The 24,454-nt window shown below is 54.7% G+C and overlaps 2 protein-coding genes across 6 annotated transcripts; both read right to left on the bottom strand.

Annotated features, from left to right (window-relative positions):
- Positions 1-507: 507 nt before the first annotated feature.
- Positions 508-6,492, bottom strand: SLC37A4 (solute carrier family 37 member 4). 2 transcript variants are annotated; one of them, XM_049778172.1, is made up of 10 exons: positions 6,451-6,492; positions 5,198-5,519; positions 4,324-4,556; positions 3,775-4,018; positions 3,155-3,313; positions 2,878-2,963; positions 1,887-2,000; positions 1,703-1,768; positions 1,176-1,314; positions 508-1,076 (listed from the first exon to the last, which is right to left on the bottom strand). In XM_049778172.1, exons 2-10 carry the CDS (start codon positions 5,343-5,345, stop codon positions 910-912), a joined length of 1,356 nt encoding a protein of 451 aa, XP_049634129.1. In that variant the 5' UTR covers positions 5,346-5,519; positions 6,451-6,492; the 3' UTR covers positions 508-909. The 2 variants fall into 2 exon arrangements, with proteins under 2 accessions (XP_049634129.1, XP_049634130.1); XM_049778173.1 differs by lacking the exon at positions 1,703-1,768.
- Positions 6,493-11,395: 4,903 nt separating this feature from the next.
- HYOU1 (hypoxia up-regulated 1) lies at positions 11,396-21,733 on the bottom strand. Of its 4 annotated transcripts, none has more exons than XM_049778156.1 (25): positions 21,636-21,733; positions 21,375-21,468; positions 21,168-21,246; positions 20,925-21,079; positions 20,745-20,821; positions 20,394-20,575; positions 20,086-20,201; positions 18,814-19,006; positions 18,571-18,705; positions 18,390-18,472; positions 18,113-18,245; positions 17,847-18,034; positions 17,571-17,709; positions 15,040-15,100; positions 14,822-14,901; positions 14,441-14,626; positions 14,163-14,335; positions 13,975-14,062; positions 13,770-13,892; positions 13,507-13,640; positions 13,286-13,370; positions 12,269-12,503; positions 12,131-12,178; positions 11,939-11,995; positions 11,396-11,818 (listed from the first exon to the last, which is right to left on the bottom strand). In XM_049778156.1, exons 1-25 carry the CDS (start codon positions 21,724-21,726, stop codon positions 11,754-11,756), a joined length of 3,000 nt encoding a protein of 999 aa, XP_049634113.1. In that variant the 5' UTR covers positions 21,727-21,733; the 3' UTR covers positions 11,396-11,753. The 4 variants fall into 4 exon arrangements, with proteins under 4 accessions (XP_049634113.1, XP_049634114.1, XP_049634115.1 ...); XM_049778157.1 differs by having other exon boundaries at positions 11,396-11,815; XM_049778158.1 differs by having other exon boundaries at positions 11,939-11,992.
- Positions 21,734-24,454: the final 2,721 nt, after the last annotated feature.

Below are 24,454 nucleotides of genomic sequence, written 5' to 3'. Positions count from 1 at the left end.
TATGGACCTGTAGTGTGTGCAGAACAGACACTGGTCTGCAGGGTGAAAACACTGAGTCCTGATTCATAAAATGTTAAAAAGGCAGGGACTAGGCTGTGCAGCCTGAGATCCAAGGACCAGGCCTTCTGCTTCACCTGAGGGGTCCTGGGTGCAGCCCTGGTACCACACCAAGGACAGAATGGTGTTGGTAATAGCCTCCAAGCATCACCAAGTGTGGCTCAGAAAGTAAAAGGGGGGCTAGAATAATAGCACAGCAGGTAGGGCATTTGTCTTGTATGATGCCAACTTGGGTTCTATCCCTTGCATCCTATATGGTCTGCCAGGAGTGGAATAACCCCTGAATACCTCCAGATATGGCCCAAAAATCCACACCCCCCAAAAAAAAGTTAGAAAAAGGAAGTTCTTTCTCCCCAAGTTCAGGAAAGCAACATCTGTCCTTTGGGGAGGACAAGAGATAATGAGAGCACTTCCCCTCTAATACCCCTTTGAAAGAAAGTGCTGGTAGTGTTTAGTATCAAATCTAGTTTTAATCTATAGCAAGTCACTCTATTCCCCCCACCCCACGATGCCCAGGGTCCTGGAGCTAGAGGGACTGGCTTTAGCAGGGCTCCCCTACTGAGGCCCTCCACCCCTCCAGAGCCTGAATTAGCAGGAACTTCACCCTGGCCTGGTTAGAAAAAGGATGCGGAAGACTTCTGGCCTCAAGAACTCCTGACTCTGGACACAAAAATAGGAGCTGCTGGAATCTGAGCACAAAGGCGCATAGGAGGGGCAGCAGGGCCTCATTAGCCACTGATAAGGCCCAGAAAAGGCAAGTCAAAGGTTGAACGCCGGCCAGAGCACCCCTGCTCTGCCTGCTTGCTTCCTTTTCATGCGCAGGGGAAAGGCCTGAGCCTGAGCCCGTCCACCTCACTCAGCTTTCTTGGGGACGCGGCCCATCTTGGTGCGGATGTTGCGCATCAGGAAGAAGGCCACAGTAGAGGCTGCACAGGTGATTTCAGCTACCCAAAAGGCTGTGCCCCAGCTGTAGTGCTTGGCAATGGTGCTGAAGGGCAGGCCTGCCAGGAAGCCGCCCACTGTGGGGAAGGAAGGGAGGGAGGGAAGAGGTGAGCCCAGTTATTATGGAGGCATGGCCGGCAGGCATGGGGGCAAGTGGAGACTCGGGTACCACTCACCGTTGGCCATGAGCCCCACAATGGCATGGGAGGTGCCACACAGGTTGGGAGGGGCGCTCTCGTTTGCAATAACTCCAAACAAGGCGATGGGACCATAGGAGGAGAAGCCAAACACAGCTCCCAGTACAAGAATCCAGAGCTGCAAGGGCCGTGTGGGATAGTGGTTAGCACAAGGGCATTTCTGACAGCCCTGCCTGGGAAGAGGAAAGCAGGGCCTGGAAGATACTCCAAGGACTGGAATTGTACTTGACATGCAGGAGCCCCAGGTTTCATCCCCAGCATCACATGGTCATCTAAGCACTGTTGGACAAGGCCCAAATCCAAAGGAGGAAAGAAAAGGTTTGGCCCATGGGAACAAAGAACTAGAGTAAGAAAACCAGAGCGGACAATCCCTCACCCACTCCCCACAACGTGAGCACTGAAGCCAACCCAAAAGAGCTGTGGGGTTGGATGAAGAAGGAAAAGGCAGGATTTCACCAGAGTCAGGGCAAAGCTGATGTGAACCAGGAGGAAACAGAGAGAAGCACCTCGTGCTCCGTAAAGCCTGAGAGCTCAGCAAGAGGGTGGAGAGCCGAAGTCCAGAGAGCTGCAGCCTAGAGCACAGGAGAGAGGGCACCACGCTGAGGGTGGATGGCTGGGTCCCAGCAGGGAGGCATCAAGCTCCTGTGGTGAGTCCGGGCAGAGCGTGGCCAGCTAGGCTGCTTTCCTCACCTTGGGAGCCTCACTAGTCACGGTCGTCCGGAAGAGGTACATGGACCCGGCCATGCCGGCCATCATGAGCAGCAGCAGCCCGTGGCGAGGGTTCCCGTAGACAGACGGCCCCGCCTGCAGGCACATCCAACCCCCAGCAGTGTGAGGCCCTGAAGCAGCAGCAAACCCCCATCCTGGACTCTGACACAGCAGGGCCTTTGCAGACAGGCTTTGGCAATCCCCCTACCCCCCCAGTTCTTGGCTAGGGAAGCCTGGGAGGCCAAACTCCAGCACATCCCTTCCTCCACCTTGGAGCATGCTGGGGACACGAGCTGGCTGGATGCACCAGCCGCTTCCCACCCCAGTTTCCCTGGGGCTCCAGAGACACCAGGGTCTTGAAAGGTTCTGGAACAGCAGAAGGTCTCTGGGATGCAGACAGCTCTGTGCGCTGACCATGTGGGCACCACATGGCCCAGGAAGTGATCACTGCAAATATGACTCAGTGGCACAACACTTGCACAAGTGGGGCAATGGGGTGGATTTTCCTGGCACCATATTAATAATCCTTTCTCCAATGGGGCTGTTCTGATAGGACAGTAGTTAGGGTACTTGACTTGCACGTGGCTGACCCAGGTCGATCCCTGGCACCCCATATAGTTCCCTGAGCTTGCCAAGAATAAACTGAGTGCAGAGCCAGGAGCAATCCATGAGCACTGCCAGGTGTGGCCCAAAAACAAAATAAAACTTTTTTCCCTGGGGCCGGAGAGATAGCATGGAGGTAAGACATTTGCCTTTCATGCAGAAGGTCATTGGTTCGAGTCCCAGCACCCTATATGGGTCCCCTGAGCCTGCCAGGAGCTATTTCTGAGCGTGGAACCAGGAGTAACCCCTGAGCACAGCCAGGTGTGACCCAAAAACAAAAATAAACTTCTTTCCCCAGTGCATGCCAGTGTGCCCTCACCCAGGCCTCCCAACTCTCCCGTGTCTGTTCAGGAAGGGTCTACCCACTCACCTTTGCCATGGCCCGGTCTGACAGGTAGCCTGCAGCGATGCTGCCCACGAGACCTCCCACTTCCAGGGCACTCATGTAGGAGCTACCTGCAGAGGGGAGTTGTGAGGAGGAAAAGGAAAGGGGGATTGGTTATGTATCAGGGTTGCCCCAGAGAGGTGAATGGGGGACATGTCCATGGGGGACAGCCACTGGAAGGGTGCATGTTCACATATAGAAGAAAAGGGGGTCCAGAGAAGCTGGCCCTTGTTTTCCCACCCTGCCTCCGCATCTGCCTCACCTACGAGGGCCGACTGGCCCTTTTCTTGGATGAGGAAGAACTGTCCCCAGTCAGTGCAGCAGGTCTTCACCCCAAAAACCACCAGGTAGCCAGTGGAGAGTACCCACAGGTAGGGGGACAGCAGCAGCTCCTGGAGGGTGCTCTCCTGCTTCGGGGAGCCTGGCAGATCAGACAGGGGCCCCCACCACTCATTAACCAGCCTGGGACAGAGTTCACCTGCACAGCCAGGGTGAGCAGAAGGGTGTACCCCTCACCTTGGCCCTGCCTGCTCCCCTCTGCTGCCAACCTCCAGGAGGGGTTGGGGTGGATGCCTGGAAGCCTGGCTGGGAGGCAGCTGTGGCCAAGGAGCAGCACAGAGCCAGGCTCACAATCCTCCAGAAACACTCATCTAATAATGGGATGGGACCACAGTAGAGTGGGGAGGGTGACTGCCTTGCATGCTGCCAGCCTGGATTCGATTCTTGGCACCCTATTGGGTGCCACAAGCCCACCAAGAGTGATCCCTGAGCACAGATACAAGAATGAATTCTGAATATAGGTGTGCCCACATACAAACAATAAATTAAAAAATCTGCCCACTAAGCTTTGACACCCCCCCCCATATCACCTGGGGTGCCTACCTGGTTTGCCCTTCGAGGGCGTGGGGTCCAGGTTTCGGAGGCCGACGTCAGCAGGCTCATTGCGAATGAGCAGCAGGCAGAGGAAGGAGACAAGTACGCACAACACCCCTGACAGGGCAAGTGTGCTGCGCCAGCTGTAGGTCTGCGCCAGGACGGTGACCAGGATGGGGCCAAGCCCGCCCGCCAGGTTCATGCTGGTGGAGAGGATGGACCACCACGTGCCAAACTGGGACGGCTCAAACCACTGCGGGGCACACGGGCACAGAGTGGATGTCCAGCCCCACGCATATGGGAGGCACAGACCCAGGAGTGCCCCAAGTGGAGCAGGGAAAGAAGCAGCACCTTGGCAGGGCCAGTTACCTCCTGGGCCACCCGATCCCAACCCATTCAGGCTCCTAAAATATCCTAAGCAGCAAGAGGAGCTGGACTGGCACTGGCCAGGTGGTGACAGCGGCAGTGGCAGCTCTGGGCTGGGGTGGGGTGAGGCTGCCGGTTCTTTCACATGCTCCTTTCACATCGCCTCTGTCATCTCATATGTGGCCCACTCACCTTCCGCAGGACCTTCCCACACGGGGGCCAGCCCAGGCCCTGTGCCAGGCCATTGAGGAACCAGAGGATGGCGAAGACGGACACGGTGGAGCTCCAAGAGAAGGCAACGTTGACGAGGCCCACAAAGAGCAGCCCCGAGGAGAAGAGCCAGCGGGCGCTCATCTGATCTGACAGCACCCCGCTCACGAACTTGCTGATGGCATAGGCCGCTGACTGGCTGCTGGTGATGAGCCCTGCAGAGGCGGGGAGCAGGGGGCAGGATCCCTAGGGATTAGGATCAGAGCAAAGGTACAAGAGAGGGGAGGAAGGTGGGGGTCAGGTGTGCCCAGGTGCCAGCACCAGCACAGACCGAGGCAGGGAGGAGCCTAAGCTGCTTGTTTTGGGGCCTGGCCTCTCCGCAGCAGTAGCCTTAGGTTGACCTATGACTTTTAGGCCTCCTGAGGGTGCCAGCTACAGAGGACCAGGCGTTTCCTTTCCTGAGGAATCACATCCACCTCCCTCTCATGCCAACCTAGGGCCTCTGGGCACTTGTTACTCCCTCTCTGAGTGGGGGCCAAGGCCTCCTGGAATAAGAGCTGAGGCCTGTGGCTTTCTTTGGGAACTCTCAGAGTATCATGTGCAAGTCTCCACCATGTCTCCAACTGCCCAGTTACAGACTCTGCTCAGACTCCCATCAACACGCTCAGAACCACAGGGCCTCTGGGGGATCTTACAGGCCTCATAAGATTAAGCAGAGACCTTGTCCTGGCACTATGCCCCATCCTGCACCCCAGGGATCACACCAGCACTTGGGTTCTGGCCCCAATGAGTCCAGACACTCCTTCCACATGTGTCACCAATACCCAGTTCCCCAGAGCCACCCTCTGGGGCTCACCCAGGTCATCCTTGTCCAGAGAGATCTCCTCCACCAGTGAAGGCATGACGAAGGAGAAGGTCTTGCGGTTGAAGTAATACAGACTGTAACCCCCAAACATGGCCGCGAAGATGACAGTTCGGTAGTAGCCATAGCCCTGGGCTGCCATGGTGCCGGCAGGCAGGACGCTGAGCCTCTGCCCACAGCTCCTTCACCCGCTGCTCGGCTGGGCCCAGATCTGCTGAGCTAAGTGTTCTGGGTGCCCTCCGTGGCACAGCCTCTCTTTATAGTCACCCTCTGGGCAATCATTAAGCCAGGGGCAGCTCCTAGGGAACCCAGTGTCCTGAGAGAGATGGGAAAACACGAGATTACTGACAGCCAAGCTGGGGGTGCTGGGAGGGGATCCCAGAGGAAAGCACTTAAGAACAGGTGCCCCCCAAGATTTTCCTTTCTTCTCTCTTCTTTGCTGGCTGCATGCGACAGCAGCTGTGATTAAAGGCTCAACCTAATTACTTCTGTTTGCAGGCACCCAGGGGAACCGGATGAGATGGATGGGGCAGGAGCAGAGGCTGCCCTCTCCAGTCAGTTCCCTTCTCCCCAACTTCTCATTCATCCCAGGGAGCCTTTCTGCCTGGGCCCTGCTTGCAATAGGTGCTAGGTGAGTTTCTGCATATATTCACCAACAATACTGCACCCCATTTGCAAGTCTACAGCTGGCTTCCAGCTTTGTTACTCTTAGTACTTAGCACAAGGGGGTGTCACTTAATTCAAGAAAGGGGGTTGAGCAGAGAAAGCACAACGGGGTGTTTGCTGTGCACAGGCCAGCTTGGGTCTGATCCCCAACATCCCATAGGATGTCCCCCTGAGCACCGACAGGAATGATTGAGTGCAGAACCAGGAGTAACCCCTGAGCATTTTGACGGGTGTGGCCCCAAAACCAACCAAACAAAAAAAGGGGGGGTGGAAACTTCTCAGATCAAGGTCCTGACAGCCCCACTAGGGCGGCACCTGTCCAGCTCTGTGTCCTCACGCTAACCAGGGCCCAGGACTCGGGGTGCAGGGCTGGAGCCACCGAAGGACTCTGTACTGGTCACTGTGACCCCACACCCAGGATGGGACACCTCTTTCCCGAAGGAAGCAGCTGCAGACACAGCTCCAGGTTGGGGCGCAGGTTGGGGTTTGTCACCCCTGGAGCCTCAAGATCTGAGTCCTGCCTGCCCCGCCGGCCCGGTTCCCATGCAGCACCCGTCCTCCGCACACAGCCCTGGCCCTACCTGGACCCAGGCGGGAGCCCCACTGGCCGGCACCGGGATCGCGCAGGCGCGTTTAAGGGAAGGGGCGTGTCCTGAGCCAGGCTCCGCCCCCAGGACGACAGGGACAGCCCGGCCACCCCGAGGCGGGTCGGGTTGCACTGCGCCACGGCGGGAGCAGCGCCCCCTAGGGGTGAGCTCTTTAGGCGAGAGGCGAATGAATGCCAACCTCCTTCAACACAAAGCAGTGTTGAGGGCAGAATTAGAACAAAGTAGCCCCAATGTGGCAGTCTAGCTGTGCTAGGAAGATGGATCTCCCCAAATAACCGTTTTAATCTTGGCAGTGAACTAAAACCTTAAAAAGAAATATTTGGGGGGGCTGCCATACCTGGTATTCAGGGATGACTCCAGGTGGGCTCAGGGGAGCATGTGGGTTGCAGGGGATCCTACCCAGGTTAGCAGAGTTCGAGGCAAATGCTCTCCCCACTGTACTATCACTGGCCCCATTTTTTTTTTTTTCGGTTTTTAGCCTACACCCGATGACGCTCAGGGGTTACTCCTGGCTATGCACTCAGAAATCACTCCTGGTGTGGGAGACCATATGGGATGCCGGGGGATCCAACCGCGGTCTGTCCTAGGTTAGCACGAGCAAAGCCGCTTGCGCCACCGCTCTGGCCTCTCCAAACATTATTCTAATTTGTGATTCTCTACATCAGGGGTCTCAAATTCAGTTTTACCTGGGGGCCGCAGGAGGCAAAGTCGGGGTGAGGCAGGGCCACGTAAGGGATTTCACAAAAAAAAAAAAAAAAAAAGTCCTCAAACGTCATTTTAACAGTTTTAATTATTTCTTCTGAACATGAATAGAACATTGAGTGAAGATCATGAACAGTTCTTCTGGGTTGTTTTTTTCTGGGGGGGGCACACCCATTTGATGCTCAGTGGTTACTCCTGGCTAAGCGCTCCGAAATTGCCCCTGGCTTGGGGGGACCATATGGGACGCTAGGGGATTGAACCATGGTCCTTCCTTGGCTAATGCTTGCAAGGCAGACACCTTACCTCTAGCGCCACCTCGCCGGCCCCGAACATGGCATCTTTTGCCTATTCCTTGTTGCCAGAGACTTGACAGCGCTTCTTCTCACAAATCTGAACCACATTTGGCTTTAGAGAGGAAGCAGTTGAGACCCTCAGTATGGCTTGAAGATGATCATCATTGTCTAGACCTGTACTTTGACTTATTGAAGTTCAATGTGGAGAATAACTTTTCACACAAATATGTGCTCCCCAAAAGGCACATGGTGCGCTTGAACATTTGGCAAAGCTCAGGGAAGCTGGGGGGGCAATTCTCTCAAAAATTGCCCATGCTTGTCTGCTTTTCCACTAATCTCCCTGAACTTGGCTTTGAGATCAGAGTTGCATTGCAGGTCAATGAGCTCCATTTGAAGCACAGGAGGGGCATCTTGCACATCAAAGAAAAAGGGATCCACAAAAATTTGGAAAGTGGCTCTATGCTTTTTGAAGTCTGCAAATCTGTGATCAAATTCCTTCTCTAGCTTCAAAATAATATCAACATATTTCTCACCACTGAATGGTATGCCTGCATCCACAAGTTCCTTGCATGCTGGGAAATGGCAAAAGTTTGTCTGAGAGAGCTGGGATTTCCATAACACAAGTTTTGTGGAGAATGCTTTCACGTTGTCACAGGCAGTACTGATAAGCTGCCCCGGGCCTTGTAACATCTTGTTTAGTACATTCAGCTTATGTGTGATGTCAACAAGAAAAGCTAAGTCCATGAGCCATTTGTGATCCCTCAACTCAGAAACAGCATTCCCATCCTTCTCCAAGAAGGCTTTCACTTCTGCTCTCAACTCAAAAAATCTTTTCAGAACATTTCCCTTGCTGAGCCAACGTACCTCGGTGAAATAGAGCACATCTCCATATTCTGACTCCATTTCCTCTAAAAAAGCATGGAACCTCCTGTGCTTTAAGCTCCTGGATCTGATTTGGTTGATGCATTTCACAACAACAGCATCACATTGTCACACGGCAGGCATTTACTGCAAAGAGCCTGCTGATGGATAATGCAGTGAAGAGCAATAGCCTTCTCTACACCCTCCTCTTCAAGATTTTTTTTGAACAAGTGCCACCAGTCCATTTTTCCTCCCTGTCATTGATGGCGCTTCATTGGTTATTATTCCAACAAACCTCTTCCATGGCAAACCTGCATTCTCAATGGCATCACACAGATGCTGAAATAGCTCATTAGCGGTGGTCTGGCCATGCATTGGAATTATTGTGAGCAGCTCATCTGTCAATTCAAAATTGCAATCAACACCACGGACATAAATTGTGAGCTGCGCAGTGTCTGTTATATCTGTGCCCTCATCAAGAGCAACTGAGTATGCATCAAAACATTTGGCTTTCTCACACAGTTGAGTCACTTGACATGTCAGAAATGCGCTCTGCCAGTGTTGGCAGAAAGGCTGATTTTGGGCCCGGGCGGTGGCGCTAAAGGTAAGGTGCCTGCCTTACCTGCGCTAGCCTAGGACGGACCGTGGTTCGATCCCCCGGCGTCCCATATGGTCCCCCAAGCCAGGAGCGACTTCTGAGCGCATAGCCAGGAGTAACCCCTGAGCGTCACCGGGTGTGGCCCAAAAACCAAAAAAAAAAAAAAAAAAAAAAAAAAAAAGAAAGGCTGATTTTGCTAAACTGACCTTTCTTTTCCGGACAAATAATACTTGCAGCCTGTAATATGCATTTTTTAAACAAACTCTCCTGTGAATGGTTTCCCTGCCTTAGCAATCATCTCACTAACCATGTAACTAACTTCAACTGCTGCAACATTCTCTTTGGTTGCTTTCTTGAAGAAATCTTGTTGCCTCATTAGACATGCTTTAAGACTGGCAACCCGCTTGGCTCGCTCATTTCCTTGATATTTTGCACATTCCTCAGCATGTTTAGTTGAATAATGGCATCTCAAGTTGTATTCCTTGTGTACTGCAACTTTCTCTGAGCAAATAAGACATGTGGGGATGCCCCTGTGCTCAACAAAGAAATACTGCGTCTCCCACTTTTCCTGAAATTGTCTGTGCTTGTCATCAATCTTTCTCTTCATTGCAGGCTTTGATAAAGTCATGATTAAGGTATGACAAAATCTAATTCTATAATAAACTTCTCTCCCTTAGGCCTCCGATAATGCAAGGGACAGCGGGCTGGAGCAGCGAAAATGATGTCTGCGTTAAGTGCAGAGTATTCACGATTATTCGCTTACTGAATATTTGCAATATAAAATCGCATTAGTAAGAAAAAAATTGCATTAAACATCTGCATACTCCGAACGGAACTGCTCGGAGTATGCAAATGTTTAATGCGATTTTTTTCTTACTAATGCGATTTTTACTGCGATTATTCGGTAAGCAAATAATCGCGAATACTGCAATATTTAAAGGCTGGCTGCGGGCCACAAAATGTTGTATGGAGGGCCGCAAACGTACCGTGGGCCGCAAGTTTGAGACCCCTGCTCTACATTGTTGATGTGGCCTCGAGTAACAACTGCCAATGAAACCCTGTTTCTTTTTTTTTTATTTTTGGAGTTTGAGGGCCACAGCTGGTGGTGTTCAGAGCTTAGCCCTCCCTGGTTCTGTGCTCAGTGATCATTCTCATAGTGTTTGGGACTGAACCTGAGTTGACTGTGAAAGGCAAGTGGTTTCCAGCTGTGCTACGTTTCCAGTCCCCCCCAAATTGTTTTTATTTATTATCAAATACAAGGAAAATGTGTCCTCTCCCACACTGTGCTATAACTCCAGGCCCAGAAATTTTGTTTTTGGGCCACACCTGGTGTCATTCAGGGGTTACTCCCGGCTCTGCGCTCAGAAATCACTCCTGGCAGGTTCGAGAGACCATATAGGATGCTTGGAATCAAACCCAGTTTGGTTCCAGGTTGGCCACGAGCAAGGCCTACTGCTGCGCTATCACTCCGGCCCCACCTGAAATGCTTTTTAAAACATCAGTACAGGTTCCTCGAGTCTGCCAGGAGTTGAGACCTCCTAAGCAGAGAGCTAGTACATATACTAAAAATCACAGTACAGAAAGGGCTATAGAAAAGAATATTTTTTATTTAAAGTTTCTCAATTAACAATGGAGCAAAGTACAATCTGACTCCAACCTGTCCAACCAGCCTCAACTGCTAGTGAAAGAACCCAAACAAGTAAGTGGGGGGACCTTAAGTCTCATTTCTGCCAATGTGGCAAAAAAAAAAAAAAAAAAAAAAAAGACAAAAGACAAACTATATGGGCTCCCCTTTGCCCAGGGCACTGGGGTGGCAAGCCTTGCTCTGCTCTGGGTGGGATACAGCGGGAAGGTTCCCGAAAGGGGGAATGAAGGGTAAGGCCCCCACGAATACAGCAATGCTGAAAGCCAGGGTGCCCACACTGCCCCTTCCCTCTCTGTGGACCCCAGAGAGAGGAGGTGGCACTTTCACCTTCACCCCAAGGTGCTGGGTTGGGGCTCACAGTAGAAAGCACATTTGGGTTGGCCCAGAGAGCTGGGGCAGGTGGATGTCAGTGAGAGCAGCAAGAGAGAGAAGGGGTGACTTGCCAAGGGACTTGGACTGCCCCCCAGCTCTTGGGAATGCCAGGCCATGCCAGGCCACTGGCTTCCATACCAGCCTCCCCCCAGGACTTTCCTAAGCTCAATAGGGAGCTTCAGGCATGCGGGGTCTCAGTCCTGATGGGGGCTGATGTCCCTCTCTACTTTCTTCTGCCTGTCCACTGGGCCAGTAGACATGGCATGGAGACCAACCCACATGTCCAGTGGCTGTTGCACACAGAAAGGGTGTGGGCATAGGCAGGAAAGTGCCTGACTTACAAGAGGAAAAGGGAGTTTGGGGCAAGAGAAGAGGAGCTTGGTGGGGGAATGAGCACGGGAGGCAGTGAGTCCCTTCTAGCCAGGTGCCCACCCCTTGTGATATCTCCTTAGGGTGGACAAAAGGAAAGAAGCAAAGACTGGAGCTGGACACCCAGGTCAGCCCATTTCTGCCAGCCACTACATCCGTTACCCACAAGCAGAGTTAAGACATAATAGTGATTTTTTCCCAGATTAGGGCCTGGATGGATAGGGAACCAAGGGGAGGGGGAGTGGAGAGGAGACTGAAAATAGAATAATTTCATTTTGAACCACAGAATGTTCTAGAAGGAATGGTGAGCTCTCCTCCCCTACCCACCCCGAGATCACAGGGGAGAGGAAAGGAACATCTCTCCAGCCATGGAGGGCAGCACCCCCAAACCTCCAAGGCTAATAAATAAAAAGAGGTTGAGGAAGGGATTGTGGTGCTACAGTTCATCATTCCTTGACGTTTGTTTCTCTCCTGTCGTTGGCTCCTTCTGCTCAGGTTCTGCTGGGATCCAGGGAGAGCAAAGGGATGACAACAGGTGAGTGACACATGGTCAGCCAGGGGGTGATCCTTCCAGACCCTCTCTCCAGGCTGCCCAAGGGGCAACCCTGGCTCCATCCTCACCTGTTGCTCCTGGACCATCTAATTCCAGAGGTTCTGCATTTGCATCTTTGGATCCTGCTTTGAGGGGAGGAAAGGTTAGTTAGCAGGCAGAAGGAAGAAGTACCAGCAGTCTGGATACATGGGTGGGTAACTTTCAAAGCATCACAACATCATGGCCATCAAAGCTCACATCCCAGGGCTCTTCCGACTCACCAGCCTCCGTCTCAGGTTCTGGAATGGGCTTCTCATCATCAGGTTGGTCTGGAGGGAAATTGGAGGACACAGTGAACCCTGGGAGGTAGGGAAGGAGGAAGGGGTGGCCCTGGTCCTGCCTAGGAGCACTGGTATCACCTGGTGGCAGGATGACCTTCTCCGCCTGGTCGCTGGCGTTGTGTGCAGGCTCTGGGCGGGTGCCATTCTTGTCTTTGGGCCGGGCCCGTGGCTTGCTGAACTTGGCTTTATTGAGCAGATACTGCACTTCCCGGTCCAGGGCCATCATTTTGGCCTCGATGTCTTTGGAGAGCAACACCGGCTTCTCTGTAGCAGGAAGCTTGGCCTGCTCGGCCACCGTCGAGTTCTTCCAGGTCTGCAGGAACAGGTGAGAAAGGATCAGCGGGGGCCCATGCAACAGGACAGCATGCAGCTGACCCGGGTTTGATCCCCGGCATCCCATTTGGTCCCCCGAGCAATGACTGAGGGATTCCTGAATACAGAGCCAGGAGTTAACCCCTGAGCATCGCCACATCCCACAACAACAACAACAACAACAGCAGCAGCAGCTCAGCACTTGTCACAAAAAGAGCAGTTTCTTGCTCCTCAACCACTGCTGCAACATCCATGCAGACCTCAAAGAGCCCCCTAGGGCCATCTCCTCAAAGCAGCCTTTGAAGACCTTCACAAGGTCATCCTAAACCATATTTTTTGGGGGGAGGCTCAGGCTTAGGGCTTACTCCTGGAAGGCTTGGTGCCAGTAATCAAACCTGTGTGAGCAGTATGCAGGTTCAATGGCACCATCTTTCATCTCTCCCAAATCACATTTCTGCTAACATCCTTGTACTCAGAATCTATAACTGACACCGTTAACTGTGTCATTTTCAGCACCCTACCACTGAATTTTTGTTCACAAAAATCTATGTAGGGTGGGTGAGAAAGCACCAAGGGTCAGGGCCTGGCCTAGGTCCCCAGGATGGTACGGCCTCCTAAGCAGTCAAAGGCATAGCACTGTTGGGGCGATCATCACTGGGAGAAACAGTTGCAGAGTCCCCCAACAATCCAAATCACTGTCACCTCCCCAAGTCCAGCTCAGGGTTAGCTCCTCAGAGTAGGTCTGACACCCCCCCCCCCACCTCACTCAACGCAGGGGCTCACCCAGGTCTCGTTGATGACTTTCTCTAACGTTGTCATCTCTACCTCAGTGAAGAGCTGGTCCATTTCAGGGATGAGCCGTGCACCCCTGGAAGCAGGGAGACAATCAGCCCAAGGGGGCCACGATGGGGGGCGAGATATGGGGAGAGGAGAGGAAGGGCCAGAGTGAAGGGATGTATGGTTGAAGCCACACAGGAAAGAAAGGATGAAGCCTGGCTGCTCACTTGAGGAACATGCTGGAATGATTAAGCAGATTGTCCAGAGCAGACAGCCGCTCCGGCCACTTCTTGCGCTCCTCCACCCGAAAGAACAGGCCTTGGCACAGCTTCCTCAGCTCCGCGAGCTTTTCCTTCAGCATCTGACAGGGGATGAAGGTCGGGGTCTAGGGATGAGGGGACAGCCTGCACCCCCTTTAAGGCCCTTCCTACTGTGGGCCTGGTGAAGAAGGGGACCCCGGCCATCAAGTGCTGGGGTGTAGGGTCCTCACCGCTGTGCTGGCCTCGAAGCCCTCGTCCTCCAACCAGGTGGATGCTGCGCTCAGCTTTCCTGAGATTTCCTCGCGCTGCTTCTCAGTGGACACCTCCTGGTATTCGGGCTGGTCCAGCTTGTCCTGGGGAGGTATGCGACCCTGTGAGGCCTGATGGATAGGCTCCCCGTGCCAAGACTCAATGGGGACCCCCACAGCATCCCACCTGTGTTTCGAAGATGAATGCCTCCAAGCTGTTGGCCGCTTTCTCCCGCTCCTGCTTCTCCAGGTCCCTCAGTGTCAAGTCCTGGAGCCTGTGGGACAGAGAAGCCGGGGTTGGGCCTGATCAGCAGCCTCCTTTACACCAACCCCGGGGCACATGGGCACCCCACAACTGCAGCCATCAATGCTCACCGCTGTGACGAGCGGGCCAGCGCATCCTCAGGCAGGTCAGGTAAGTCAAGAACCACCAGCTCCACTCCAATCTCCTCCACCATCTTCTGCTTCCTGGCGGGCTTTTGCTTCTTCTCCTCCTCAGGGGCTGGAGGGTTGGTCTCAGCCCCTGGTGCCCCCTTCTCACTGGGCTTCTGGGGAGCAGAGCAGTGTGTTCAGGCCAAAGCCTTGGGTCCTCAGGATAGACACTGGGGGGATTGTGCCTGCAGCCCCAGGCTGGCCTCCTGCCCACAGCTCACCTGGGCTTCCGGTTTCTCCTCGTTTTCTTTGGGGGCAGCCTTCTCCCCCTCAGGGGTGGAGTCCTCCTTGGGTGCAGGGGTCGGGGGCGGAGAAGGGTCCTCCATTGGGGCCTCAGCGTCCTCCTTGACCTCCGTCTGTTCTCCAGGGTCATCCTTGCTGCCCTCAGCGGGAGTCTCCTCTTCCTCCTGTGACATGCAGTCAGCCCCAGCCCGTCACCAGAAGAGCCTCTAGCAATGACCCCTGACCTGGCTCTGTGGTGTGTATGTGTGGCACAGCACAGGCACACAGTGACCAGTGTGGGGACAGGAAGAGAGGGCAGGGGGGGGGGCGACATCCCCAACTCCCATGCTGCATGGACGCCGGCTCCCTCCCAGACCTACTTGGACAGTTTCGGTGCCATTATCTTTGGAGTCTGCTGTAGCCCCACCTCCAAAAAGACTGGATATGGTGTTGCCGAGTTCTGGAGAGAGAAAGCCCAAAAGTTCCTGGTGGTGTGATACATCCTGAAACCAGGGCCCCACAATTTAGCACGTTTTCTCCTGCGCGCATGCACACACATACATACACAAACACACATCCACACACATCCATGTCTTACTAGTCAGAGTCGATTCCTCCTCCGGGCTGTCCTCCACCAGGGTCTCAAACACAGACTCCACCTGAAATCAGGGAGGGGTTCACACTGGAGACTTGCACAATCTGACTTTTCTCCACAGCATTCTGCCATGTTGGATGTGTCGGCCACCCAACATCCTCATAGCCTTGCTGTGCCAGTGACTCTCCCGTTATCTTACAGAGGGTCTAGGATGAGCTCATTCAGCCCGGGGTTGAAGCTCCTTATGTTCCCAAAGTGCCAACACTTGGCTTACTAAAAGAATAAATCATCATTTCCAAACTGTGTCATAAAAAAAAATTTTTTTAATCCCCAAAATTGTGTTGTAAGCCATACTGCTCCCCTAGAACGAGTCTTCAAAGAGGAGTTCCTGAGCTAAAGACAGGCTGAATGCAGGTTTAATCTCGAGGACCACCTGGTCCCTGAAGCATAGATAGAAACAAGCCTGAGCGCACAGCAAAGCTCCCAAAAACCGCTTGGTGAGTCCACAGTCAAGAAAAAAAGGAAAACACACAGACACACACACATGCGGAAAAAAAGGGAAAACATACCCACACACCCCAGTCAAGAACAAAACACACACACACACACACACACCAGTCAAGAAAAAAAGGAAAACACACACACCCCAGTCAAGAAAAAAAGGAAAACACACACACATACACACACACACACACACACACACACACACACAGGCTTCCTTAGGGTTGGAGTGAAAGCACAGTGGGTACCATGTTTGCCTTGATCCCCGGCATCCCATATGGTCCCAAGTCTGCCAGGAATAACCTGAGCACTGTTGGCCCTAAAACACAACAAAAAACCCCCAAAAAAGGCCTTCTAGGCTCTCACTGCCTTTAGAGAAGCCTGCATTCTTTCCTAAACAACTTTTCTCTCTTCCTTCCTTTCTCCTCCTTTTTCCCTTCCTCAGAATTTCCAAATAAAAACCTATTTCTTAAAAATAATAGGGCTGGGGCCCGGAGAGATAGCACAGTGGCGTTTGCCTTGCAAGCAGCCGATCCAGGACCAAAGGTGGTTGGTTCGAAACCTGGTGTCCCATATGGTCCCCAGTGCCTGCCAGGAGCTATTTCTGAGCAGACAGCCAGGAGTAACCCCTGAGCACCGCCGGGTGTGGCCCAAAAACCAAAAAAAAAATATATATATATATATATATGGGGCCCGGAGAGATAGCATGGAGGTAGGGTGTTTGCCTTTCATGCAGAAGGATGGTGGTTCGAATCCCAGCATCCCATATGGTCCCCTGAGCCTGCCAGGAGTGATTTTTGAGCGTAGAGCCAGGAGTAACCCCTGAGCGCTGCTGGGTATGACCCAAAAACCAAAACACAAAAATAATGATAAGGCTGGGGCCGTAGCAATAGCACAAAAGTAGGGCATTTGCCTTGCACACGACCCACCCAGGATAGACCGGGGTTTAATCCGTGGCATCCCATATGGTCCCTCGAGCCTGCCAGGAACAATTTCTGAGTACAGAGCCAGGAGTGACCCCTGAGCGCTGCCAGTATGGCCCATGGAGGGGGGAACCCTAAAAATAATTAATAGGGCTGGATCACAGCAGTAGGATGTTTGCATTGAATGTGCAGCTGACCCAGGATGGACCTAGATTCAAGCTCTAGCATCCCATATGGGTACCCAAAGCCTTCCAGGAGTGATTTCTGAGCACAGAGCCAGGAGCAACCCCTGAGTGCCACTGGGTGTGGCCCAAAAACAAAAACAAAACAAAACAGGACCTCTGGCAAAGCCTGGTGTGCAGGTTTCAGTGTGGGAACCCCACATCTGATTCCATCTCTATCACAATGGGGTTCCCTGAGCACCGCCCATAGCAAGTCCGAGCACTGCAGTATCTGGAAGTATCTGCAGTATCTGAGTAGAGTCAGGTGTGGCCTCAAGACCAAAAGCAATTAAAAAAATGTACAAAACTGAAAAATGGGTACTGGAGCAGTAATTCAAAGAGGACAATTTTGGCAAGCAGGAAATGGGAATTTAACCTATGGCACTGCCTGGTCTCCCACATACCTCCGAGTGACCCCTAAAAAATACCAAAATGCACTGGGAATGCACTCTGACTATTGCCAGAGGGGATCAAAAACTAAAAATACTAAAACAAAACCAACAAACCCCAAATTCAAGTGTATTTCTTATCAGATTACATGAGTTCCAAAGAACAAATGAGGCTGGGGCAATAGTACAGTAACCAAGGCACTTGCCTTACATGTGGCCAACCCGGGTATCAGGAATAATTCCTGAATACAGACCCAGGAGTAAGCCTGAGAGCCACCAGGTGTGCCCTCCCCCCACCAAAAAAGGAGGGTATATACATGTTCTTTAGTCCTGCAGCTCTCCTGTAAAGTTTACACAGCCCAGCCCTGAGAAAGTGCACCCCAGACTTCAGATTTGTTACTCTGAGCCAAGACTTATCCTGCCCCACACAGCTGTCCCCAACCTGATGTGGCCCTGAGGAATGGCAGGGACAGACGGTGGCTGGGCTCCCCAGTTCTTACCCGGTCCAGGCTGAGCACGCCACTCTCATCCAGGTTGAAGTGGGCCTTGATGCCCTTGGACTCATAGTTAGGGTGCTTCTTGAAGCTCTCCCCCACCCCTTTCAGGTTAACAGTGGTCAGGTTCTGGGAGCCAAACACCCTTGAGAGAGAAAGAGGAGAAAACAGCACGCCATGGACGTACTTCCATCACCTGTCCGTGGCCAGGGCAACAGCCTCCTGCCCCTGTGCCCCCAAAAAGCAGTTCCCCCCAGCCCTGTGCCAGCTCCAGCCCCTTACTGGAGCTCCTCGGTCCCCAGGAAGCCCAGGTCGCCGTAGTTGATGTGGAAGTTGAAATCCTGGCTGTAGCGGTTGAAGGTGATGACCTTGCGCTGCGGGTAGGGGCCCATTCGCGAGAAGAGAACCCGCCTGTTGTGCTTCAGGCTGCGAAGACCCGCTTCCTCTTCCACCTCCCTGGTGAACTCCACCTACATGCAGGCACGGGGATGAGCTAGGAGAGCTGAGGCCGTGATGAGGCCATGGCTACTCAGTTCTCAGACGCTCACCTGGATGGGGTAGAGGACCGCATCTCGAACCACGAAGGGCTTCACCTTAAAGGCCTTGCTGAGTGCAGCCGCCTGGTACACGGCGCCCATGGCAGCTGCCTCATCCGCATTGATGTTCTTCCCCAGCTCCTCCCTGGGGAAGGGAACGAGAGTGGCCTTCAGAAAGGTTCCAATGCCCGGGACCCTCCCAGGCTGCACCCACAATCATGTCAGCCCTGGCTCCCACTCTGCATCCACTCACTCACCCACTGCCTTCAGTTCTGACACCCACACTCACTTGCCCACTGCCTTCAGCAGCACCTCCTGGACTTTGGGGACCCGGGTGGCCCCACCTACCAGGATCACCTGCTCAATCTCGTCCTGTAAAAGAAGGTGTCGAGGTATGTGACAAGGCTGTTACTGACCTTCCCTCACCATCCTTAGGCAGTCCTGGGACCTTAGGGGCACAGTCTGCTTACCAGGTTCATCTCTGCACTCTGCAGGGCCTGATGCACAGGTGCTGGCACCCGCTCAAACAGGTCTGCACACAGCTCCTCAAACTCCGTGCGTGTTACCTTGGCCTTAAAGTCCACGTCGTCCATCAGGCCCTCAATCTGGAGGGATAGAAGGCATGTCAGAAGCTGACAGAAGCCAGGCCAGGAGGCAGGCAGGAGATGGGGATCTGCTCACCACGGGAGTACAACTGGGGCGGGGTGGGCTACCTGTGCCATGTGGTCCGCGTTGGCGCTCAGGACAGTCTTCACACGGTTGGCCTCACGCAGCAGTTTGGCCATGGCCCGGGGGTTCTCCCGCACATCCTTTGCTTTCTGGCCCTTGCGCTGCTCGTTGAAAAGGCCGGCCAGATGCTCTCGCAGCCGGAGTTCCATCTCCAGGCCTCCCAGAGTGCGGTCAAAGCTGTTCAGGTGCGAGAAGGAAGGAAAAGGCAGGTGCGCCTATGGACATGGGAATATGGTGCTCGCCACCCATGAGAACACCTCAGTGTCAGTATTACCCGGCATTCCTGAGGCATTATCTCAGAAGAAAGGGGAGTGGGAGAGCTCCAGTTATTTATAACCCAGAAAATAACTGGAAAATGATCTTCCCACCCCAAAGATTAGCTACAAATGATGAGAAAACAGTGTCCTCTGCTGTAAGGGAAGCTTCTGATAGAAAGTGATGGTTGAGCTGGCCCATCAAGGACTGCTACTAAAAGGCCAGCAAAGAACATTCTGAGCAGAGAGAATAGAACAATGAAGGACTGAAAGTGGGAGAGAAAGTGATTAAGTCACAGAGGAGGGCAAGGATGGCTGAGAGACAGGCTGGGTATAGCCGGGCTCATAGAGACAACCTCTTAGGCCAAGGCAAAGTCTCCAAAACAATGATGGGTTCCAGAAACTGGCCCAGCATGAGATTAGCATTCTGGAGAGATCCCTGTTGCTGCAATGTGGAGAAAAATGGAGGGAGGACACATACTTGGGGAGCTTGAACCGGGAGTTGTGCAGCTAAGAACCAAAGACCAGGCCAGAGTGTCACTACAATGGAGAAGGTGTCTGCCTTGCATGAGGCCAACACAGGTTCAATCCCCAACACCCAACATGATTCCAAGACCTGCCAGGATCCCTGAACAAAGAGCAAAGAGTCAGCCCTGAACACACCTAGAGTAATCCCAAACCATAGCAACAAGGATGAGTTTCAAAGTAAAAAGGGGTTCTTTATAAGTAAATTAGAGAGGAAAAATAGATGGGGATAGGGTCTCTTCATCCCCAAAATGCTCTACAGCCTTGAACATGTCCTCAGAAAAGTTCAAGACTTTTCTGCCTCTCCATTTTCCCAACATGTCCACCTCTAACCTCCCTCATGACCTGGGAGGGTACTTCTAGGATGGGTACGTAAGGAGCATTCTTGCAGGGAGCAGTTCTGGGAGGCAGTGGCCCCAAGAAGGAACTTATGACCCCAGGGGTCAGCCAGTCACCCACCTCCAGCCTCCTACTTACCCTACACCCCGGATCTGCAGCTGTGGCTGCATGCCCGCCTCCTTTGTCTTCACCGTCTGGTAGGTCACGATGGTACACACGGTACTGCCTGAGCCCATGTCATAGAACATAATGTTCTGGAAAGAAGCAGGGCAAAGGCCACCTTGATGGTAACTACAGCCTACCCCGGGGCCAGCCTCCTCCTGGGGGGAACCCCTCTCCTCAACCTCATTCAGCCCATCCTAAAAGGAGGCCATCCCCAAGCGAAAGGCACCAGTGCCCACTTCCAGCCTGGAAACTAGCCTGCTAGGTGGCTCCTGCTGGCTCACCTGGGCCGTGGTGTTAATGTCTTTCCTGCGGAAGACACCATAGCTGAGGGCAGTGGCTGTGTTGTCGTTGATGAGCTGCAGCACTTTGAGGCCGGCCATGCGGGCTGCTTGCAGAACGGCCCGCCGCTCAGCCTGGTTGAAGAAGGCTGGCACAGTGATCACAGCGTCCTTGATGGGCTGCTCTGCAGAGGACAAGGCCACAGGGCTCCCACCGAGCTACGAGGGACACCTGGGGTGCCTCTGTGGGAGGGAGTGTGTTCTGTGCCCAGGCCTCCATCCACTAGTCCACCCAAGGGTGAGCAGGACCCCTCAGCCACTAATACGTGTCACCATCCTGCCAGCTTGGCTCACCTGCAAAGTCCTCAGCCAGGGAGCGCGAGTAATTGAGAACCATGCCCAGGACCTCCTCGGGTGAGAACTGCAGCTGCCTGTGGGCAGAGGATGAGTACAGGGAAAGGGAGTGGTTGAGAACTGAGCAGGCCAGATCCAAAGGCCTGCCCTGCCCTCTCCCCTGGCCTGTGGTGTACTCACGGGCTGAGGTGAAAGCGTACGGTTTGCCTCTGTTCGTCAACGCCCAGCTCATGCTCTGGGAAGCGGGCTCGGTAAAGGGCCACATGGGGGTTGTTGTTCTGCTTCCCCAGCAGGTGCTGGAAGTAACGGAGCGTCACCTTCGGGTTCTTGACAGCCTGCAAGGAGGTGAGGGGAACAGATAACATGGGACTTCCGGAACCCACCTGACATCCCATGCTGGGCAGGGATGCCCGGCCAGCTCACCATGCTTGCTGCACTGTCTCCAAAGAGCCTTTCGTTGTCTTTCAGGGTGACTGTCACTGGGGTTTTCCGCCGGGATTCCCTGAGGAAGAGACGTCGAGTGCAGGGTTATAGAAAAGGGTGTGGGCGTAGAGCTGGGACCACCAGCACTCAGCCCCCATGAAGAACAATCATTGACTGGGCCCCCTTACACCCCAGCATTGCCCTCACTTGTTCAGGACGATTTCCATAGGCACTCCGGGCTTGACGATGGCCACCTTCATGGACTCACTACCCAAGTCTACGGACATCACTGCCAACGTGTCTGAAAAAGGAAAGTTGACAGTTCTGGTGACCTCCTCTGTGCCCACCTTCATGAGGCCCAGCAGCAGGTGTTTAGAAGCTTCTACCCCAGTTTCAGTCCCCTCCCACTGGTGCTGTCATAGCTGGAACATGCACCGTGTTCAGAGGGTTCCTTTGCAGCATACGTACCAGTCAGGACCAGCAGATTGGCCAAAAACACAGCTATAAGGGTCCAAACGGGAAGCCTCCTGGGCCTCTGTCTCCGGCCCGTGGCTGGCATCGTGGTGGCCCTGAGGGAGGAAACACCGACACTTGTAACTGGACGCCCGGCGTGAAAGAGGGCAGAACTCGATCGCCTACCGTCGGTGTGTCGAGGGAGCAGCTAGAGGGGATCTCATTGCCTAGGGGTGTCCTGCACCCACCTGTCCCCTCCTGCTCCATGCACCCCCCAAAACGCAGGCACAAGAGCCTAGGGGAGTGAGCCGGCGTGGTCCTTGGGCTCCAGCTACCACCAGAGCAAGTGACAGGTGACAGGGCCCGGTGGAGGGGCAGCCAAGCCCCCTGGCCAAGCAAAGGGCACCCCGGATATCATGGGGCACGGTCCGGCTAGTCCCAAAATGGGGTGCGGCCGGGGCTCCCCTCCTACTACACCTGGAGGGAGGCCGGGCCTGGACGGGAACCGGGAGATGGGCCCGTGATCGCACCTCCGGGCGCGGGTGCCCCCAGACTCTGCGCCCTCGGCCGGGCACGGAACCGGCCCCCGGACTTCCCCGAAGCCTCTCGGGCGCAGGCGGCGGCTCCCACTCCGGGGGACGGGTCCCTGGCTCATGCCGCGGGGCCCGGACTACCGCGACCGGCCCGGCCCGGCCCGCTCCGGAGTCCGCACGTTGCCTCCCCCTGGAGGGCCGGCCGGTCCCCGGGAGCCCCCCGGGACCCCGCTACCTTTCGCCCCCGCTCCTGGGGCCTCCCGGCGGGGACAAACGCGGCGGCGACGGCGGCGGACGAGCCCTCGATGCCCGCAGCGCACTCCTCCCCGGCCGGCGTCCTTCGCGGCTCCCCTCGTCTTGCAAACTGTTACCGGAGCCACCGCCAACCCCTCCGCCGCGGCTCGCGCACCGGCCGCCCCGGACGCGGCGCACGCTCATTGGCGCATCAGCCGTCAGGCCCCGCCCCACGCACGCCGGCCCCCGCGCGCTCATTGGCTCCCCGCCTCCAGGCCCCGCCCCACGCATGCCCCGACCACGGCGCCCCGAAGAACGTTCATTGGCTCCCTTACCTCCAGGTCCCGCCCCTGCCGCGCGTTCATTGGCGCCTCGCCGCCGGGCCCCGCCCCAAGCACATCACGACCCCCGGAGCCCCGAAGAACGTTCATTGGCTCCCCCGCCTTCAGGCTCCGCCCCCCGCGCTCATTGGAGCCCCACCGCCTGGTCCCGCCCCACAGCATCGTCCCGGCAAGCACTCATTGGCGTTCCTGCGCCAAGCCCCGCCCCGCCCCCAAAGCGCGTTCATTGGCGCTCCCGCCGCCAGGATCCGCCCCAAGCATAGTCCCGGCACTCGCTCATTGGCGCCCTCTCCCTACACAAGCCCCGCCTCCGACGCGCGTTCATTGGCGCTCCTGTTACAAGGTCTCGCCCCACGCACGCCACCCCGGCTCGCGCTCATTGGCGTCCTCGCCGCCAGGCCCCGCCCCCGACGCCCAGGCGCGCTCGCCCATTGGTCCACGTCTGGCGCCCGCCCCTCCTAGCCGCGGAGGCCGCGTCGGGGCCTGGCCGCAAGGGCAGTAGTTGGGGGGGAAAACCGCCCAGGCTCGCCCGGGATTGGGCCACGTCACGGGGCCGGCGCTTGCCCCGGTCCGCCCACTTGGACTGTTCCGGCCTCGGCTCCGAGCGCACTAATGGGTGCACGTGGGATGCCGGTGCCTGGAGCAACTGGGTTCTAGGATGGTTGCGGATTGGGCTCGGCCCTTTCCCTGCCACCTGGGGAGGCCGGTGCACTGGGCTGCACTGGGCGAGGAAGGCGCTGCTGGAAGAGGCGCCTGCTGGCTACAGAAATGGAGTCGACTTAGGTGGACAGAACTCGGGATCGCCCCGGTCTCTTTGTTTCGTGGAGAAAATGAATGCTTCGGGTCCACTACAGAGAAAGGGCGCAGATGGGGCGGGAAAGACGCGTGCATTTTCAGTTGCAGAATTCAGCCTGGACTCGTTTCGTGTCATTTGTATTCCAATCTGCAAAGTGCTACACACCTGACTTTTTGGGTTGCTTTCTGACTACACTCAGGGTTTATTTATTCCCCGCTGCCGGGACTCTGCAGTCCTGGGGATGGAAACATGCATGCAAGGCATGAACTTACCCCCTCCTGGTGACTATTCTGAAACCGCTTAAACTATCTTTGGTTTCGGGCCCATACTTGCTGGCGTTTAAGGAACCATATGCAGTGCTGGGGATGGAATCTGAGTCCGATGCAAGGCCTAACCCCATTGTACTATCTCTTTTTCCCTGCTTACCCAACTTCACTATTACCCACTTCACTATTCTAAAATGGTAAGGCTCTGGGTTGATCTTCGAAGCATATACACAAGACTCCTATAGCATCCTGAAAAATGCAGAGGAATAGATACGAGTCCTAAAGGGCCCTGCCAGTCACCACAAGAGCCTTTAGAAGAGTTGCAGCAAAGGGGACCAGGCATCCAGGCTTCCATTTCAGAAGAGGAAACAGGAGAGTGATTTCCACATTTAAGAAAAGAATGAAGATGGAATGATAGTACATCGGTGAGGGCATCTTTGCCTTGCACTGGGCCGACCCAGGTTCAATCCTCAGCATCTCATAATGGTTGGTCCCCCCAAGCAGCGCCAGGAATGATTCCTAAGTGCAGAGTAACGGCTGAGAGACAAGGGTTCCAGGGTTCCATATTTGCACCCCATTCCTCACATTCCTTCCAGGGGTAAGCCCTGAGCATCACTTGAGTGCCAAAACGCAAGACACAGAGGGGCGGGGGGTGTAGCTCAGG

The sequence above is a fragment of the Suncus etruscus genome, chromosome 8, assembly GCF_024139225.1.
Source record: "Suncus etruscus isolate mSunEtr1 chromosome 8, mSunEtr1.pri.cur, whole genome shotgun sequence".
Lineage (NCBI taxonomy): Eukaryota > Metazoa > Chordata > Mammalia > Eulipotyphla > Soricidae > Suncus > Suncus etruscus.
This window is presented reverse-complemented; position numbering and strand designations above follow the sequence as displayed.